This window comes from Diabrotica virgifera, chromosome 4, assembly GCF_917563875.1.
Source record: "Diabrotica virgifera virgifera chromosome 4, PGI_DIABVI_V3a".
NCBI lineage: Eukaryota > Metazoa > Arthropoda > Insecta > Coleoptera > Chrysomelidae > Diabrotica > Diabrotica virgifera.
Window position 1 is genome coordinate 235,321,095 of NC_065446.1, and position 21,946 is coordinate 235,343,040.

General features: G+C 32.2%; 1 protein-coding gene across 2 annotated transcripts in view; it reads left to right on the forward strand.

Annotated features, from left to right (window-relative positions):
• Positions 1–21,946, forward strand: part of LOC114324264 (uncharacterized) — a 466,791-nt gene that overhangs the window by 230,606 nt on the left and 214,239 nt on the right. For both annotated transcript variants that reach the window (XM_050649910.1, XM_050649911.1), the window contains exon 5: positions 8,160–8,251. In XM_050649910.1, the coding sequence (XP_050505867.1) occupies positions 8,160–8,251 (92 nt within the window). The remainder of the gene's footprint in view (positions 1–8,159; positions 8,252–21,946) is intronic.

Consider the following 21,946-nt stretch of genomic DNA (forward strand, 5'->3'; position numbering starts at 1 on the left):
ATAAAAACACACAAGTATAAAATCGAAGAAGCTAGTAGGGTGGAAGTCCGTAATAGACAATATACTGACAGAAAATGAAAGCAGAAAGAAAATAACTGATGTAAGTGTGATACCTAAACTGAAACAGCAACCATTATTTGTTGGTAGCAATATTAAAAAATAAATAAGTACAAATAACAAAAGAAAACGAAAATAACAATTTTATAATAAAACAGTATAAAACGATGAAATTGTACTTATTATATACTCTAATATTATATACTGAAACAATTAATAAAGGAATAGAAATAAGAGACTGGGACAAACAAAATGTGGAGAATATGTGGAGAAGAAAACAAAATGGCTGTATAGCGAACGGAGGTAATTAGGCGTCAAATAAATTTAAAAAAAGGATACATCAACAAAATATTTAAGTAAGTAGATGATAGAGCAGACGAAAACTAGAAACAATATAAAGAACAGAGGACAACAGTAAGAAATGTAATATTCAAGGTAAAACAACGATCCTAAAACGATTTGGGAAACATACTAGAAGACAGCAGGAACAAGAGAAAAGTCTAAAAAATAATAAAAACAAAAAAAAATAACGTCAATAAAGAACTAGAACAGGGAACGATTCACAGTAGAAGAGAAGAGATGGACAGAATATTTCCAAAAACTTTTACAAGCAGAATCGTAAAACTCTAAAAATTAGCAAAGTGAATAATTATATGATACAATTACGCCGGAAATGATTAAAAGTATTGGTAACAAAGGAAAACAAAATTACTGGAGTTACTAAATATAGTAAAGAGAACAATTTAAAAGTCAAGACTAGTAAATTGACTTTAAGTTTACATATCCTGAATAAGGCCAATAAGAATTGCAATAACTATAAAGGGATTTCTCTGCTCAGCACATAGTTACGAAAATATACGAACAACTATTAAAACAGTAGATGTATGTATGCAGGATCATAGTTCTACGATCAATGATATAATCAACAAAAATGATTATCGAGAAGGAAAAAAAAATTTTTAAAAAGCATTCGATAAAGTAAAAAATGTCAAATGTATGTTAAATTCTGAAACTGAGATGTTAGACCAGAGAAAATAATGATAAGAGTTATTCACTCACTATACAAAAACACCAAGGGTTTTAGATTGTACATATTTACCTTATTAACTTACCTAACTTACCTTATTATAAAATTACCTTATTAACTTACCTAACTTACCTTATTATTAATTTACCTTATTAACTTATTATGTAAACAAATATTTATTTATTATTTCTTTATATAAAGTGTGTTTATTTCATAGCGATTTCGACATAAAGATAACTCGTTAAATACTCTGTATACTAGTGTCAAAACTTTATTGTGAAAACAGCGGAAACTAAATATGAGAATATATACGGGATGTCCAATTTAAAAAATTGTATGTTTTATTTATCAAGTAGTTATTAGTCGACCTATTAGTCTAAGAGCTAGAGCCGAAAAATCATCGTCATAAGTAATATGGAATTTGGCATGTGAAATGTGTCTATTGTATATTGATAATTATGACCCCTTTCAGGCTGACACCTCAGTGGATACAGGAAGTAGCAATAAGGGATGAAAGGGGAAAGTTAGTGTAGTCTTTAAAGGTTTTCACCTCCTATTTTGTTAAACCTTCATCGATTTGCATGAAAATTGGTGACTAGTTAGAACATACCTCAGGAAATAAAAATGATTTGGTGAAAACTTGCACTTTTACCCTAGGGGTGGATACCACCCGTTCTCGGGTGTGAAAACGATTTCATTAAAAATAACCCCACATATCGATAGAGGGACAAATTATAAGTAAAATTTGTTATATCATGTTATTAAAATGAATCAATACTTTTTGATTTATTAAAGATCAAAGATTTGTCTGTTTAAGAGCACATGCGTAAAGTTCTTCTTCTTCTTCTTTTGCCCTTTAATTCGTCCAATTCTGAACATAGGCTTCCCCCAGTTTCCTCCATTCGCTTATGTTTAGTGCTTTCTGTTTCCAGTGCGTTCCTCCTATCTTTTTAATGTCGTCTCCCCATCTCATCTGGGGTCGTCCCCTTGCTCTCTTTCCTGTCCATGGTCTCCATTGTTGTATCGTGCTATTCCACCTATTGTCCGTTTGTCTAGCGTTATGACCTGCGAAGCTCCATTTTAGCCTGGTTATATGTTAACCTGCGTCTTTGACTTTTGTTCTATTTCTGACCCAGTTGTTTTGCTTTTTGTCTGTCAATTTTACTCCTAACATTACTCTCTCCATGGCTCTTTGTGTCTTTATTATTTTATCCATGTTTGCCTTGGTCAAGGTCCATGTTTGGCATGCGTATGTGAGAATTGGGAGTATGCACTGGTCAAACACTCTTGTTTTTAAGTATTGTTGTATTTTTTTATTCTTTAGGAGCCATTTTAATTTTCCAAATCCTGCCCAGGCTAATCTGACCCTTCTTTTTACGTCCGCTGTTTGGTTTTCCTTATTTATTTTTATAATCTGTCCCAAATATATATAATCATTAACCGCTTCTATTGTGGTGTCGTTTAGTATTACGTTTCTATTGTCTTGTGTGTTTGTCATTGTTTTTGTTTTGGCAAAATTCATTTTTAGACCTATTTGTTCGGATTCATTTGCTAGTTCGGTTAGCATGGTTTGTAGTTCTTCAAAACTTGATGCTATGACTACTACATCGTCTGCATATCTTAGGTGGTTTAGTTTCTTTCCATTTATGTTTATTCCCATGTTTGTCCATTCCATTGTTTTGAAAACATCTTCCAGTGCTAATGTAAATAGTTTAGGAGAAATAACATCTCCCTGTCGCACTCCTCTGTTAATTGGTATGGGTTTTGTGGTTTCTTCCAATTGTACTGTCATTGTTGCTTTCTTATATATATTATGTATTAGCATTCTGTATCTGGAATCTATTCGACAGTTGTTTATAGCTTTTTCTATTGCCCACATTTCCACGCTGTCAAATGCTTTTTCGTAGTCAACGAACGCTAAGTGCAGATCTATATTGTATTCGTTAGCTTTTTCTATTAGTGTCCTAATTGTTAGAAGATGGTCAGTGGTGCTATATCCCATTCGGAATCCTGCCTGCTCTACGGGTTGATACGAGTCCAATTTGTGTGTTAGTCTGTTGTTGATAATCCTCATGAATAGTTTATACGTTTGCGACAGCAGTGAGATGGGTCTGTAATTTTTTATGTCCTTTCTGTCGCCTTTCTTAAATAGCAGGATTGTAAGACTTTCGTTCCATTCGTCGGGTATTTCTCCTTTATGTAGACACTGATTAAACAGATTTCTTAATGTTTGTAAGATTTCTTCTTTCCCTTCTTTCAACATTTCAGCAAGGATTCCATCTGGTCCTGGTGCTTTGTTGTTCTTTAATTGTGATAGTGCTGCTTCTATTTCATAATTTTCTATTTTTGGTAGTGTTTCTGAGTTTACATTCGTGATTGTTTTCTTGATATATTCCTGAGTGTTGAAGTTTGCGTCTTTCTTTGAGGTGTATAGTTCTTTATAAAACCTTTCTACTTCTTCTGATATCTTATCTTTTCTCCTCTCTTCCCGTCCTGTTTCATCCTTTATTGAAATGAGTAGTGGTTTCCCTAAATTTGGTCGTAAGCATTTTAGGCCCTTATTTCTCTCAATTACTTTCTCGATTTCATTTTCAGTGTGTTTTCTTAGATCCTCTCTGGTTTTTCTTCTAATAAGTTTGTTTAGTTCTACGTATTCTACTGTGTTTCTTTTGTTTTCGCTTATTAGTTTTCGTCTACTTTCCATTAATTTAACTGTCCCGCTACTTAATCTATTTTCTTTTGTTGTTAGTTTTTTGGCAGTTTTCATTCCCGCTTCCAAGAGTTTTTCTTTCATTTCTTCATTGATCTTATTAATTTCTGACTCTTCCTTTGCTACTTGTTGCTTATAGTTTTCCCTTAAAGTCTGTCTATATTCTTCTGCGTTTTGTCTTATTCTGCTATGGTCAATAGCCGTTGGTTTTCTTCTAGATTTCTGCGTCGCTAGTTTGCTTATTTCTATTTTGGCTCGTAGTATGCGGTGGTCGCTGCCAGTTGAGAATTTATTAAGTGCAGTTACGTCTTCGAAGATTTGTTTATTTTGGCAGAGGAAGTAGTCTATTTCATTTTTTGTTACCCCATTTGGGGACACCCATGTCCATTATCGGTTTGGCTTCTTATTAAAGTATGTATTTATTGCATGAAGGTTTTGTTGTTCCAAATATTCTAGTAGTCTTTCGCCCCTAATATTCCTTGATCCAAGTCCGTAGTTTCCTATTAATTATATGTTACTAAAATATTATTTTTATATTATTTCGATATTATAAATTTAGCAAAAGTGTATTCGAATATTAGTATTATACATATAGTCCTGTCGCCAGGGGGGGTACAACGGCCTCCTTTATTCAGATGGACTTACCCAAGTTTTTTTTATGTATTTTGGCCCGTAGAACACGAATTTTTTGGGTAACAGTTGATCCGGATGTCGATAAGATTGTTATAAACAAAGAAGTTGAGGAATTACATAACAGCGATTTCTCGCAAAACAAAACATTTTTTGTATTTTTTGGGCCATTCTAACCAAAAAATGTTCCTACTAATTTTTTCGTAGGATGCATAGTTTTCGAGATAAACGCGGTTGAACTTTCAAAAAATCGAAAAATTGCAATTTTTTAACCTGAATAACTTTTGAATAAAAAATAAAATAGCAATTCTGCTTACCGCATTTGAAAGTTTAAGTCAAATTATATCGGTTTTCAATATTTGCATTGCTAAAAATTTATTTTTTTATTGTTAAAAAAAGCTATAAACACATAGTGTTTCCCGTGCCTAATACATGCGCTTTAACGTATACTACGTAGAAATAGCCTCGTACTCACTTTTACCTACTCTACCTACTCGTTCGATTTTAAATGAGAAATCATTGAAAACATCACTCAACACTAGGTGTTTATAGCTTGGTTCAACAATAAAATAATAAATTTTTAGCAATGCAAACAATTAAAACCGATATAATTTGACTTGAACTTTCAAATGCGGTAAGCAGAATTGCTATTTTATTTTTTAATCAAAAGTTATTTGGGTTCAAAAATTGCAATTTTTCGATTTTTTGAAAGTTCAACCGCGTTTATCTCGAAAACTATGCATCCTACGAAAAAATTTGTAGAAACATTTTTTTGTTAGAATGGCCCAAAAAATACGAAAAAATGTTTTGTTTTGCGAGAAATCGCTGTTATGTAATTCCTCAACTTCTTTGTTTATAACAATCTTATCGACATCCGGATCAACTGTTACCCAAAAAATTCGTGTTCTACGGGTCAAAATACATAAAAAAAACTTGGGTAAGTCCATCTGAATACAGGAGGCCGTTGTACCCCCACTGGCGACAGGACTAATATTAGTATTAGACATATTCAGTTTGTATTGAAAAAAAAAAAACTCAATTACATATCAAAATAGTATAAAAATAATATTTTACTAACATACAATTAATTAACATGTTCTTTTTATCATCCGTAACTTCGCGCATATTCTCTTACATAGACAAAATTTTAATCTTTAATAACTCAAAAAGTATTGATTTATTATAATAACATGATATAACAAATTTTACTTAAAATTTGTCCCTCTATCGGTTTGTGGGGTTGTTTTTAATAAAATAGTTTTCACCCGCGGGAAGGGGTGGTATACACCACAAGGGTAAAAGTGCAAGTGGCACCAAATCAGTTTTGTTTCTTGGGGTATGCTCTAACTAGTCACCAATTTTCATGCAAATCGATGGGGGTTTAACAAAATAGGAGGTGAAAACCTTTAATGACTTCACTAACTTTCCCCTTTTATCCCTTATTGCTACTTTCTGTATCCACTGAGGTGTCAGCCTGATAGGGGTCATAATTGTCAATATACAATGGACACATTTCACAGGAAAAACTCCATATTACTTATGACGATGATTTTTCGGCTCTAGCTCTCCATCTATATAGAATTTGACATATTATCCAAGCCTGGAAATATCATTGCCTACATTTTTTAGTAAACATAATGCAGTTATTTTAGACGTAAATTCTGTCTACTCAGAATATTTACCAGAACCTCTAAATCCGAAGTGACGTAAGTTCATTCGGAAATACCCCAAGATTTATTTTACAATTTAACACTAAATGCACCAATTTATCCAATAAACTTCACCCAATTCAGATAGTTAAAGCGAAAGCTCAGACAAGTAGATAGACGACACCTTTAAGCACCTTATATTTCAACCTTTCTCTGCAATCGATATATTTCAACATCTGTCTAGAATCGATTTGAGATTGCCTTATTTTAATTGCTTGTCTAGGAAGAGAATGTCAACTATGCAGGTATTTCCGGTAGAGTTATGTGAGTGCATATTATAATTATAAGTTTAGATGGAGGTGTGAAACTGTCGAATGAGAGGTATTCAAAATGTATGCTTACAACCAAACTTACATGAAATCATCTGATATTTATTATTGTTTCAAGAGAATTTAAAAAAGATTGAACATACGAAGTCAACAAATATTTACTTTAATGCAATTTACTCATCAATACATTCACATAAAAGAAAACAATAAATCAGGAAATAACAAATTGAAATTATGTGGTTTAAAGTCAATTAGTTATAAGATGAAGTTAGTTATCCTTCCCTTTGTCTTCACTGCAGCATCCATTTGGCTTGCAAATTGTAGAAGCCTTGGAGGTGTTACCAGGGAAATGTGCCAATAAGTTTTCAATACCTATAAGTTTTTAATATTTTCAATATTATTAATTTTGCTATTAGGATTGAAAACTAACTTCATCTTTCAATTGCCAGATGACGCTAGTCACCTAATACCTTCACTTCGGTTTCAATGGGTGGGAATAACTCTCGACGCTGGTCAATTAGGGTATGGAGAACAGTGACTACGTTCTTTCCGATGAGGCTCCAATAAGAGCCGAAAATCGCGATTCAGAGGACTGGACTGCGCTCCGTATTCTAATTGAAAAGTAAGAGTGTTTTGCCTTCGCATTGCAACTGAATAAAAATGGTATACATTTTTATTTTATAGTCGTATTACTACGTAGAGTAACCAGGTGCATTTTCCGTTGGAACTTTACCGAGCTGCAGACGGGGGATGTGAATTGCATAGTGTAGAATTCCTTCCCTTTGTCTTCACTGCAGCATCCATTTGGCTTGCAAATTGTAGAAGCCTTGGAGGTGTCACCAGGGAAATGTACCAATAAGTTTTCAATACCTATAAGTTTTTAATATTTTCAATATTATTAATTTTGCTAGTAGGATTGAAAACTAACTTCATCTTTCAATTGCCAGATGACGCTAGTCACCTAATACCTTCACTTCGGTTGCAATGGGTGGGAATAACTCTCGACGCTGGTCAATTAGGGTATGGAGAATAGTGCCTACGTTCTTTCCGATGAGGCTCCAATAAGAGCCGAAAATCGCGATTCAGAGGACTGGACTGCGCTCCGTATTCTAATTGAAAAGTAAGAGTGTTTTGCCTTCGCATTGCAACTGAATAAAAATGGTATACATTTTTATGTTATAGTCGTATTACTCCGTAGAGTAACCAGGTGCATTTTCCGTTGGAACTTTACCGAGCTGCAGACGCGGGATGTGAATTGCATAGTGTAGAATTCCTTCCCTTTGTCTTCACTGCAGCATCCATTTGGCTTGCAAATTGTAGAAGCCTTGGTGGTGTCACCAGGGAAATGTACCAATAAGTTTTTAATTTAAAAATCTTTTAGTAATATTTTTAATATTTTCAATAATATTAATTTTGCTATTAGGATTGAAAACTAACTTCATCTTTCAATTGACAGATGACGCTAGTCACCTAATACCTTCACTTCGGTTGCAATGGGTGGGAAGAACTCTCGACGCTGGTCAATTAGGTTATGGAGAACAGTGCCTACGTTCTTTCCGATGAGGCTCCAATAAGAGCCGAAAATCGCGACTCAGAGGACTGGACTGCGCTCCGTATTCTAATTGAAAAGTAAGATTGTTTTGCCTTCGCATTGCAACTGAATAAAAATGGTATACATTTTTATTTCAATTAGGTATGTTATGTTATGAATCTTATTATCTTTGTTATTGGTTTATTAAGTTGCATTTAATTTTCAGCCACGTTGGGATAGCAGCTGTACGATGTGCTTGCGCTAGAAATTACACTGGACCGACTTGTGAAACACTTCTCGATTCTGCTACATCAAAAGGTAAGTAATTCGTTGTTGAAGGTTTAATCATATATATATATATATATATATATATATATATATATATATATATATATATATATATATATATATATACATATTGGAAGTAGAAGTTACTTTAACTTAAATACTTTGATGATTTCCAGTTTTTTTTCTTATACGGGTGTCCCCGAAAATAGTGCGTTCCTTAAAGGTGTAGGTAGAAGGCACCATGTAGATCAAAAAAGTCTTATAACATTTTTTTCTAAATTCACCCGTTTGGCCAAAAAACGAAAATACATTTTGGCATGCAAAATAAAATATGGCAACTCTGTAATACAAAATGTTAAAGGTACATGGTCACAATTAGAGAAAATAGTGGGTTCCTGTTTATTACTGTTATACCCTTAGAGGATGGAAATTTTTCCATCCTCTAAGGTTATACCTGTAAAGTAATAAAATGTAAATACACATGTATCAATGAAACCCTTGTTAGACCGGACTGTATTGTCGCCCTCGCTAGCGAAATTATTCCGATTCGATTTTCTTGCACAAACTTACTCAAAAAGAGGTCCTTATAACATATTCACGGGGTGCCGGGCGGTGCCGTGGTAGAAAAATTGTTTAAACAATTTTTTTTAAACAAATTCTTAAAAATAATTTTTTTATTTCGAACAATATTTTTTTAGATCATTCTGAGCAGAAAACGCCTCTTGTCATTTTTATCTAAAATTGATTGTTGTTGAGTTATATGCGATTAAAAATTTGAAAAATGCAAAAATGGCCATTTTCAATGCTTAATAACTCCATTAAAAATTATTATTATGAAATTCAAAAAGTGACCAAATCAAGTTTCAAACCCCTTCTTCAAGGTCCTGAAGAGATTTTTATCATTATTTTGTTACAAAGCTGTTAATTTTAATTATTAACAATTAGCGCTATAGTCCAGGATATATCGTCGCTCCCGTTAGTGAAATTATTCTGATTCGATTTTTTTGCACAAACTTACTCAAAAAGAGGTCCTTATAACATATCCACCGTGTGCCGGCCGGTGCCGTGGTCGAAAAATTGTTTAAACAAATTCACAAAAATAATTTTTTCACTTCGAACAATTTTTTTTAGATAATTTGAGACATTCTGAGCAAAACATGTCTCTTGTGATTTTTCTCTAAAATTGATTGTTGTCGAGTTATACGCGATTTAAAATGAAAAATGTGAAAATGGTCATATAACTCGACAACAATCAATTTTAGAGAAAAATCACAAGAGACCTTTTTTGCTCAGAATACAACAAACATTTTATTTTTGTGAACTTGTTTAAAAAAAATTGTTTAAACAATTTTTCGACCACGGCACCACCAGGCACCCTGTTGATGTGTTATAAGGACCTTTTTTTGAGTAAGTTTGTGCAAAAAAATCTAATCAAAATAGTTTCGCTAACGGGGGCGACGATACAGTTGGACTATTGCGCTAATTGTTAATAATTAAAAATAGCTGCTTTGTAATAAAATAATGACAAAAATCTCTTCAGGACCTTGAAGAAGGGGTTTGAAACTTGATTTGGTCACTTCTTGAATTTCATAATAATAATTTTTAATCGGGTTATTAAGCCTTGAAAATGGCCATTTTCGCATTTTTCAAATTTTTAATCGCATATAACTCGACAAAAATCAATTTTAGAAAAAAATTACAAGAGGCGTTTTTTGCTCAGAATGACCCAAATTATCTAAAAAAATATTGTTCGACATAAAAAAATTATTCTTATGAATTTGTTTAAAAAAAATTGTTTAAACAATTTTTCGACCACGGCATCGCCCGGCACCCTGTGGATATGTTATGAGGACCTCTTTTTGAGTAAGTTTGTGCAAAAAAATCGAATCGGAATAATTTCGCTAGCGGGGGCGACGATACAGTCCGGTCTATATCCATATCGGAATACCCCAAAGTGTTTACATTGCAACCTGTCGGGGCGCCTCAACATCAAACAAAAGAAGAATTTGTTTCGTTTGTTATTATACTGACATCTGGATATTTCCGTATTTATTAGTTTTATTCTGTACCAAAAGAACGAGTCTTTCTCGAGGAACAAGTGATTATCAAAACAACGAGGAATCGGTAGGTAATTCAAATAGTGTATATCCGTTACTTTGTAAAGGGTAGGTACTGTTTTCATCGTACGAGATAGATTGGAACATTTTTTGTGTTTAGTGTAAACGCGATTGTGTTTAGTGTCACCGTTGAATAAAAATGTTTTCCATCCGAGAATATCATGATATGTTGATTGTTTATGGAGAAGCGCAATGCAACAGTAATTTAGCTGTCCAAATTTATGTGCATCGGTATCCCGAAAGGCGAGCTCCTAATCCTCGAACTTTTATTAATGTTTCTCAAAGATTATTAGAAACGGGTTCTGTTGTACCGAAAAAAAATAGCGGAAGAACAAGAAGTATCCACCGATTGAATGTAGAAGACGACATTTTAGATGCTGTGGAAAATAATGCAAATGTAAGCACACGAGATGTGGCTAAAATGATTGGCATATCGAAAAACGTTGTTCATAGAACATTTCAAGAACATCTTCTACATCCATATCACTAACAGAGAGTACAAGATTTACACCAAGGTGATCTTCCTCGACGATTAACATTTTGCAGGTGGTTTCAAGATAAACTCATCAGAGAACCTAAATTTCCATCTAAAGTGTTATGCGCGGATGAGGCATTTTTCACGAGAAATGGTGTGTATAATTTTCATAATTGCCACATATGGAGTGACGAAAACCCTAATTTAATACGTAGGACAAATTTTCAACTAAAATTTAGCATAAATTTATGGGCAGGAATAATCAACAATCGTTTGATAGGACCATATGAATTACCCAGAACTCTAAATGGAGAGGCCTATCATAATTTCTTGAAAAATGTTTTGCCGGTTCTGCTTGAAGACCTGCCATTGCAAATACGATGAAATGTGGTTTCTTCATGACGGAGCCCCAGCACATTTTACCAGAGTTGTGAAAATATTTTGGATACCACGTATCCTCGTCATTGGATTGGTAGGAATGGACCCATTTTTTGGCCTCCCCGAAGTCCCGAATTCAATGTAATAGATTTTTATTTTTGGGGACATCTTAAATCGTTAGTTTATGATAACCGAGATGAAATCCAATCAGAAGCTGAATTACGGGAACGAATTTTTGATGCTGCAGAAACCATTCGACATAATTTAGATAATTAGTTCGCGCAGGTGGAGCTCACTTTGAACATCTATTATAAAAAATATTGTCAAGTAAGTATAAACATCTAATTTAATATTAGTTCACAAGTAAACAAATCACTGATAGTCCGAGAACACTGTAAAAAACTAATTTAGAATTATTAAAGGTTGTCTGTGGTATTTAATTTCCACTGTTAACTATGTACTTAATTCAGTTAAAGCCCTTAAACACCTTTAGAGCTTAATAAATACATAATACAATGTAGCTAAGTTAAGAGATAAAGCGTTTCTTATTGTAAATAATTAACATTTTATCAATTCGTTTAAAATTATTCCATATTCCACTACATTTCAGAAAAACATTACAAATAATTTTTCTTAGTTGCATTAATAATTGCATTTTGGGAATTAAACCATAGTTACTTAAGGAACTAGGCGCAAAATTTTGGTCCAATGCTATTTAAATGCACTAATTTTTTTAGAATCTTAAGAAAACTATTAAGTATTTTTGAAAACTTTAGACGCAGAATGAAAGATTGCATTATTGCCGAGGGCCGAAAGTCCCTTAGAATAAACAAAAACTTTTTTTAATGAAATATTTGAAATTAAAAATCACACTAAATTTTCTGTTTTTTTACCCCTGTAACTTATTAAAATAAACATTATAACGTAATATTTCATTCTGCGTTTAACCCTGCTGTCCCGTTCGAGTCAACTACACAAATGTACTGTTCGGGTCAATATGACCCAACTATGGTTTACGCTCCTTAATCGAAATAAAATAAGCTAATGGTGATAAATAAAACTTAAAAACAAGAAATTATGGTTAATTAAACAAAAGTTATGTTGTTAATGCAAATTAAACCTTATTAACAAAAATAAAAGGCATTTTTTCTTTCAAAAAAGCCTGGTAACAAATATCTACAAAAATTTAATTCAGTTTACAACTGGGACAGTAATAAAAAGAATGGATTTTACAAATATGTTAGTGATATATAATATACAACATAATAATTAGTCTTGTTATCGTTTTTAGGGCAAGTTTACAACGTGTTCCTTTAGCAGGCGGAGTTAGATTGTCCATTGACGGTTCACTAGCATTTCCATCTTGTTTACTGGTTCCTGCTCGTGTCCTTTTTACCAGTTCGTGAGAGCCTTTACTTATTGGTATATCTTTTCTGGAAATGATGACTGGTTTCATTAGTTTTTCCAAATTCTCCAAGAAAAACTTGCCGTTTTCCCAATTTATTGGTATTCCATTGGAAAATTCTTGATGCCCATAACACGAACGCGTTGTCGGCAGAAATGTCCAGCAGATTAGAAAAAACAATCATTGGCCAGCGATTTATCTCTTCTCACATGTATACATGCCAACAAGCTAATTTACAGTAGCCACTGTTGGAATTGTAATCTAAAATAATTTGGGGCTTTTTCATTTGATGAAAGTGATGCATGATGCATTGATTCATGATGCAAAGTACTCATAAGAACAACATTTCTATTATTTTTAGGAATATTGTCAACAACATTGGTATCTTGCATGAAGCAAAAAAGACGAGATATGAACTTATTTGTTCGCGATTTTTGCTGAAAGCTCCGGTTTATTTTACTTATAATCCCCGACATTTTATCTACTTTGTTTTAGAAGGAATTGTCCTAAATTTTACGATATAAAAAAGTTATTACACGTAATATTGTGGCCTTCCAAATCACTACTCAAGTCACACATCACACGCATTCTTGTATAGATCTGCAATTTTTGAGGCATAAGAAGTTTTACTGTTCATAATTACAGAAAACCCAAACTTTTGTGCCATATTTCGCTGGCTTGCTTCGAATGTACTATTTGAAGGAAGAGCGGCCTCTAAAGGCAACTAATTGCTTATCGACGGTAACATTTTCATCAGGGTTAAAAAATTTTGGTACATTTTCTACCTATGTTTCATAAATTTTACGTATTGCAGCAAGTTTATCAAAACGCCTCCTATCCTGTCTAGTAGTTTTGTTATCAAAACGTATTACTTACAAACTTTTTGTAAATATATCAAGCGACATTGTTGATTGAAATATACTACGACCCGTTTCTTCATTTTACAAACTTTTAGTTGATTCAGCATAGGACTTATAAACACGAGCTAAAAATAAAAGACCAATGTATACTTGGACTTGGAAATCAACTTTATTCATGTCTTTCCAGTTGGTTCCAAAGACATGCTGTCCGTCCATGTTGGTCATATTTATAATTTGGTTTGCAACATCGTCCAGCTATACTACAGTTTATTTTACAAGTTTTAGCTTGCAGAAACCTGTTTTTATTTACAAACGTATCCGGCTGACAAACACACAGTTACTGCAAATATAGAATACTGCCAACTAAACACACATACACATACAACGGTAACTTTTAATGGTTGAAATACGCGGGTCACATTGACCCGAACGTACCCTAGGCAACAATTTCATTTTTATCAAAAAAATCAGGAAGTTGATTGTTTATCTCATATGCAATTTAAAGACCTCATATTAGGTAATAAAGTCACGAATCACCAAATAGTTACGCCGCGTAATAATTTGTAAAATAAGAAATAAATTATTTTTTGGGTCAAATAGACCCGAACAGGACAGCAGGGTTAAATTTATCAAAAATACTTTTTAGTTTTCTCAAGATTTGAAAAAATGAATGCACTTAAAATGCATTAGAGGCGATATTTGGCGCTTATGCCCTTAAGTAAAAGTAATAATTTTCGAAAAAGTAGAATTTCGAGCCGTAATCCAAAACCTCAATTAATTCAGATGATAGCAAATGAACCATAATTAAAGCTATATTTTATGTTGAAAGTGAAAGTAGGTAACAAGGTAACCCATATTTCAGATGTCAACAACCTCCCAAACAGAGTAAATAAACGTGGGCTTGTGAAGGGCTTGTGCATGGGGTTCCACTATGTTAAATTTCGTAAGTCACAATTGTAGGTGTTGCCAGATTGTTCAATTGTCTGAAAATGAAAATTTGCCTATATGGAGATCAATGTATTTTTTTTTGGAAACGGCTAACTTTAGAAAAAAATGGTATAGGACTTTTTTGTTCTAAATTATGTAATATATCCATACTTTAAAGGAACGCACTATTTTCGGGGACACCCTGTATAATTCACAATAATAGTTCAGAGAAGGTGTAATCGGTTCTACCCCAAAAGCCCGACAGCCAAAATTCCGACAGCCAAAATCCTGACGGTCGATATATAGTTCAATATATACAGTCCGTCTAATTTACTTACCGTTGCACGTCATTATCTACGTTAGAGATCTAAGTTGACATTGTTGCCCAATTGCAAAAAATTCTTGAATTCATTTTAAATCAAATACATCACACAATTTTTGCGGAAGTGGATTATACAGCAAAACAATTTAATATTCAATGTAAATAAATAAAAACTTTAGAAATAGAAAACAAGAATTAAGTTATAATCTTACGTTAAAGTACATAATAAAAACAGTAAATATAATGAAACAAATACTTATAGTAAAGAATATAAACAAATATGAAGTGTCATCACAGCAACTGTCAAATAAATGTTACCAGTTTATGCTAAAATATCACCTTCGTTCGATTATAGTTACAGTGTATTCCGAACAAATGTGCTTCATAAAAACGCTTTATAATCCATTTATACAAATTAAATGAAACATATTATTGTCTATTTCTTTAATTTAACATTAATATAAATCTTTAAATGTTATTTCTACGTGTATATAATATAATATGTCTAGTGGCTGTAATGCCAGTGTACTCGGCAAAGTGATTCTAAAAAAGAACAAACCTACCGCCTAAATATTTCGTGTTGGTATCATGTGACGTCACGGGCTATGACGAGGATGACGTGCAACGGTAAGTAAATTAGATGGAGTATACTTAATCAAATCTTACATTCAAGTTTACTTTCATATAATAAATGTATTATCAAGCCACTTACCACAGTCCTTTTTAGTAAGTATAGCTTTTACATTATAAAATGATTAGTGTTTAATAATTTTCTATTTTAAAATGTATAACAATTAGTACCCGTAGGCCCGTAGGTACTTACTACTAAGAAGAAATTAATTTTTCAATTTCAATACTCCAAGTATTATTTGGTACTGCATTTGAAAAGGAAACAATAAATATTCAAAATGTAGTGGTCGGGATTTTTACTTATGCGAGGATTGTGGCATGTCGAAATTTTGGAATGTCGAGATTTTGGTATGTCGGGATTTTGGCGTGTCGAGATTCTGACGTGTCGGGATTCTGACTTGTCGGGATTTTGGCCGTCGGGATTTTGGCTGTCGGGATTTTGGCTGTCGGGATTTTGGGTGCCACCGGGTGTAATCACCATATTTTGATCTCTTTACATCGAGAAAAGACATTAGTAGGTAGACATCAGCATTTCTTTATAATTCTAGCTGTCACAAGTCTCCCTGATGACGGATGAAACCTCGAAATACATGTAAAATAATGGTGAAGCTTGAATCGAAAAGAAATGCAATTGTCTACATACTAATGTCTTTTCTCAAACGTCTATATCCAAACGTATTATCTTGTAGATTTGATAACATGTGTGTAATACGTAAATCATAAATTAGCTTTCATCTAATCTAAAAAATCGCCTTAAATTAGTAGAAAATTCCAATTTTTCAGACTATCAAAATTTTAGAATAAATTTGTCAGAAAATGTATTCAAGCGGAAAGACCAATATTTCAGCACAGGTAATTTTGAGGCGGGGAGAAAATAATCTGTGTAAACACGAAAATTTTCCGGTACGGAAAATAATGACAAGGGAGCGATGTACGGTTAACGACTAAGGTCGCGGCGAAATATGGTTAAAATTATTTGAATTTGTCACCTGAACACATTGTGGAGTTATTTTTGAGTAATATATTTTTTAAATTCGTAAATAGACCAGGACTAATCTGTAAAAATACGTGTATATTTGGATGTGAGAGGTGGCATTCGGATTTTTGCAGATAAAGTTAGGTGACACTTTCAGTAATAATAATTCACTTATGATCCTTCTCAAATATGCCCGGAACATTAATAAAAAAATTTAAATATTTAAAAATTTTTAAAAACATCAATTTTTTTCTGCTTTCCTTGCTTATAACTTTAAAACGGTTCGTTTTGGAACAAAGTCGTAGAGAACTAAAATAAAGATATGATGAATTTTGTATGATACACGACTGGTCAAAAATGTCTTAAGGTATTACCTTTTCTGCAATATAGCAATAAATACAAAATAAGGGGGCAAAATAGGCCTGTTGTTATTCAATGTTTCTTAACCACTTTGGTGGCACTTAGAACCTTAGTAATTCGCTTAGAAAATTCTGATAACTTACTTAAATGGTCTACCAAATTTCATTAAAATCGACTTAATAGATTTTGCCAAATAAATTTGCAATATAGATATTTTTAAAAAAGTTCAAATTTTTTAAAATCTTTCTGAACAAAAAGTAGACCATTGAGAAGTTGGCTAATTTTTTTTACATATAAAGAGGTGCTCTACCTATCCAATACACTTTACAGAATTAAAATCGGATTATTTAAGCGGCCTCAACAATATTTTACACATATAAACAATTTTTTGGCTTATAAACAAATAGCTTTGTTTAATAATAAACAAATTAATTTTTAGCAATGGAAATAATTAAAACCGGTATAATTTGACTTAAACTTTCAAATGCTTTCAGCAGAATTGCTATTTTATTTTTTAATCAAAAGTTATTCTCGTTCAAAAATTGCAATTTTTCAATTTTTTGAATGTTCCATCTCGAAAAATTTACATCCTACGAAAAAACTTGTAAAAACATTTTTTGCTTAGAATTACCCAAGAAATACAAAAAAATGCGATTTTATTTTGCGAAAAATCGATGTTATGTAATTCTTCAAGTTCTTTATTTATAACAACCTTATCGACATCCGGATCAACTGTTACCCAAAAAATTCGTGTTCTACGGGTCAAAATACATAAAAAAACTTGGGTAAGTCCATGTAAATAAAGGAGCCCGTAGCACCTCCTCCTGCACAGCGCACTAATTTGTTTATAAGCCAAAAAATTGTTTATAATTTTAAAACATTGCTGAGGCTGCTTAAATAATCCGATTTCAATTCTGTAAAGTGCATTAGATAGGTGAAGTGCTTCTTTATACGTAAAAAAATTGACAAATCCTTTTATGTTCTAGTTTTTGTTGTGCAAGATTTTTAAAAATTTTAATTTTTTAAATAAAATTTAGATTGCAAAATTATTATGCAAAATCCAGTAAGTCAAATTTAATGAAATTTGATGGACGGTCTTAGCACATTACAAATATTATCTAAGCGAATTAGGAAGGTTCCAAGTGTAACCTAAGTGATGGACAAACATTGAATAAAGACAGGCTTGTTTTGCCCCCTTATTTAATATTTATTGTTATTTTGCAGCAAGGGTGTTAAATTAAGACATTTTTAACCAATCGTTTCTGTTAGAAAATTTAATTATCTTTGTTTTATTCCTATATGACTTTGTTCCAAAATTAATCGTTTTAAAGTTATAAGCAAAGAAAATAGAGAAAAATCGATGTTTTTCGAAATTTTTAAATATTTTATTTTTTTTTATTAATGTTCCAGGCATATTTGAGAAGGGGCATGAGTCAATTATTATTAACGAAGTTATCACCTAACTTTATCCGCAAAAATCCGAATGCCACCTCTCAGATCCACCTAAAAACAGATCATTTTTTGTCTAAAATTCATTCGTAAAATACTTACTCTAGGAAAAGAATGCGTTTTTTTTGGTGGTTGAAGTATATACAATCCTTCCAATTTAGATACCGTTGCACGTCATTATTTACGTCAGAGATCTAAGTTGACATTGGTGAATAATTACAAACAATTGTTGAATTCATTTTAAATCAAATATATCACATAATTATTGCGGAAATGTGCAAACAACACAGCAAATTAATATTCATTGTAAATAAATAAAAACAAAAATAGAAAACAAGAATCTTACGTTAAAGTAAATAATAAAAAAATATATAATAAAACACATACTAATTTTTAGTCTGGGCAGAATATCGGAGAATAGGCCCTTTTTGGGAAAAAATATTTACCAGCAATTTTATTGCTGGAATCGAATCTTATGATTCTATATATTAATATAGGTATGCAAAGTCCGCAGATAGTGCGCTACCTTTTTTATAAACAAAATGGCGCCCCCAAATGGTGTTTTTTTCAATTATTGCTCTATAACTCCAAATATTTTAACTTTACAACAAAAACATCCAAATAAAAATTCATCGTAATTAAATTCTGCATAGAGACGTGTTTGCTCCGATTTACTTTGACAAAAATTTTCTACGGAAAATGCGCGTTTTTCCAAAAAAAATCTTTAATTTTTAACTAAAATTTTAGGTAAGTAATTATTTATCAATAATTAAATAAATTGGTGACATAAAAGCCCTTTTGGTATAGATTATATTTCCAGAAGCAGATGGAAATTGAATGAACAGTTTAACAACAATTAAATTGTTAATTAACAATTAACTGTCGCTATAGTAACCCGTGACCCGTCAAAAAAGCCCCGTCAATAGCCCGGACACAAAATAGCCTCGACAAAATAGCCGGCAAACAAAATAGCTCCGACAAAATAGATCGCACACAAAATAGCCCCGGTCAAAACAGCCCCGGCTAAAATAGCCCCGGCTAAAAGAGCCTCTTAGAAAACACCTCAAATAAAAAGTTTTATCTTTTAACGGAGTACCATTTATTTAAATAAGCCACAATTTTTTTAAAAAAATTATTTTATTAACATTTCGACTTCCACTTCGGACGTCGTTGTCATAATATAAAATATTAATAAATTAAACAAAATGTTGTTGCCCAGTAAAAAAATTCTTCTAATAATTTAATTTAATCTGACTCATTCATATCGGCAATTCAGACGTACAGTATGGTGCAAATGGAAGGAATAAATTCGTTATTTCGTAAACCCGCGACTTTAAGGAAAAATCCTGAAGTAGATCATTTTTATTTTTAAATTACGATATTCCGTTATATATGTCATGCTAGTGACGTCATCCATCTGGACGTAATGACGTAATCGATGATTTTTTAAATAAGAATAGGGGTCGTGTGCTAGCTCATTTGAAAGGTTATTTAATTCTCTATTTAGTAATATAAACAATTACATAATTATTTATACAAAATGTCCAAAAACTTTTTTTTCATTTAAATTATTTGACAAAAAAGAAGAATGTATGTAATTTATTTAATTTAAAATGCATTTTACTGTTTCCCTAAAACAGAAAAAAATGTTTATATCACAAGTAAATATTGATTTTCTCTTAAATTAAAGGTTCAGACTTCCAAGAGGCAGAGAAGACAGGACTCGAGTTCTCTGAAAAGACCATTTTTATTTAATGTGGTTAAGATAAACATCTGAATAGAGGATAATTATCATTTCCTAAAAAATGTATTTTTAAGAGATTATTTCATGATGAATTCTGAAGGGAGCTTTTTTGTCGGGGCTATTTTGTCGGGGCTATTTTGTCGGCGGGCTATTATTCCGCGGCTATTTTGTCTGCAGGCTATTTTGTCGGAGCTATTTTGTGTGCGGGATATTATGTCGGGACTATTTTGTCGGAGCTTTTTCGACGGGGCTATTTTGACGGGGTACCATAATAACCATAACAATTATGACACATTATGATTTTTGATAAAAGAGCACTGTACCTATCTAATCTACTTTGAAGAAATGAAATTGGGCTATAGTGCGGCAGATTCGTGCAAATATTATAAGAATTGCACATTTAATGATACAAGCATATAATTTGGTAAACGTATACTGCACATATTAAAGGTAAAAATTTAGATATCAGGCCATCTCAGATTTTGCCTTTTACAAAAATGGCGGTAATTCAAAATGGGCGACTATACATATATGACTAAAAGCACGATATCTTTTGAATGAAAAGTCCGATCTCAACCAAATTTGCTACATAGGTTCCTTTTGTGATTTACAAGATCGACACCGTGAACTGGAAGAATCGGTTTACCAGAAGTTATGTTTTATGTGGTTTCTTATGTAAAACTCTTTTATATTATGTAAATAATGTATTTTCAATTTTTTCACCCTGTATATATTAATTTTTCAAAATGTTAATACCACCATTGAAAAGAGCGTAAGAATATGTTTTAGGAAATATTTTGAACTTTTTAGTTATGTTAATTACCATTTAATAAATGCATAACGTATCTTCACATGTACCTATGTGTGGTAGATTCGTGCAAATATTATAAAAATTATTGTGCATTTAATGGTAGAAGCATATAATTTGGACCACATATACTACACATACAAAAGTTTAAATTAAGATATGAGGCCATCTCAGATTTTGCCTTTTACAAAAATGGCGAGCATTCAAAATGGCGGCTGTAGATATGTGACTAATAGCACGATAACTTTTGAACGAAAAGTCCGATTTCAGCCAAATTTGGCACCAAGGTCCTTTTTTTGATGCGTAAGATCTAGGTTTTGAACCGGAGGAATCGGTTTACCAGAAGTTGTGTTTTTACTGTTTTTTATGTAAAAATATGTTGTTTTTTTTTCAATTCTTCCACCCTGTATATATTAATTTTTCAAAAAGGTAATACCGCCATTGAAAAGAGCGTAAAAATATTTTTTAGGAAAGATTTTGAACTTTTTAGTTATGTTAACTACCTTTTAATAAATGCATAACGTATCTTCACATGTAGCTATGTGCGGCAGATTCAGTTTGAATGCCCACCATTTTTGTAAAAGACAAAATCTGAGATGGCCTTATATCTAAATTTGAATATTTGCATGTGTAGTGTATGTGGTCCAAATTATATGCTTTCAGCATTAAGTGCACAATAATTCTTATATTATTTGCACGAATCTGCCGCACATAGGTTCATAGGTACATGTGAAGATACGTTATGCATTTATTAATTGGTAATTAACATAACTAAAGAGTTCAAAATATTTTCTAAAAAATATTTTTACGTACTTTCCAACGCCGGTATTACCTTTTTGAAAAATTAATATATACAGGGTTAGAGAATTGGTAAAAAAACAACATGTTTTTACATAAAAAATAGGAAAAACACAACTTCTGGTAAATAAATTCTTTCGGTTCAAGACCTTGGTCTTACACATCAAAAGAAGAACCTATATACCATATTTGGTTGAAATCAGACTTTTCGTTCAAAAGTTATCGTACTATTAGTAACATAATATGTATAGTCGCCATTTTGAATGCCCGCCATTTTTGTAAAAGGTAAAATCTGAGATGGCCTTATATCTAAATTTGAACCTTGATGTGTGTAGTGTATGTGGTCCAAATTATATGATTCTACCATTAAATTCACAATAATTCTTATAATATTTGCACGAATCTGTCACACATAGGTGCATGTGAAGATACCTTATGCATTTATTAAATGGTAATTAACATAACTAAAAAGGTCA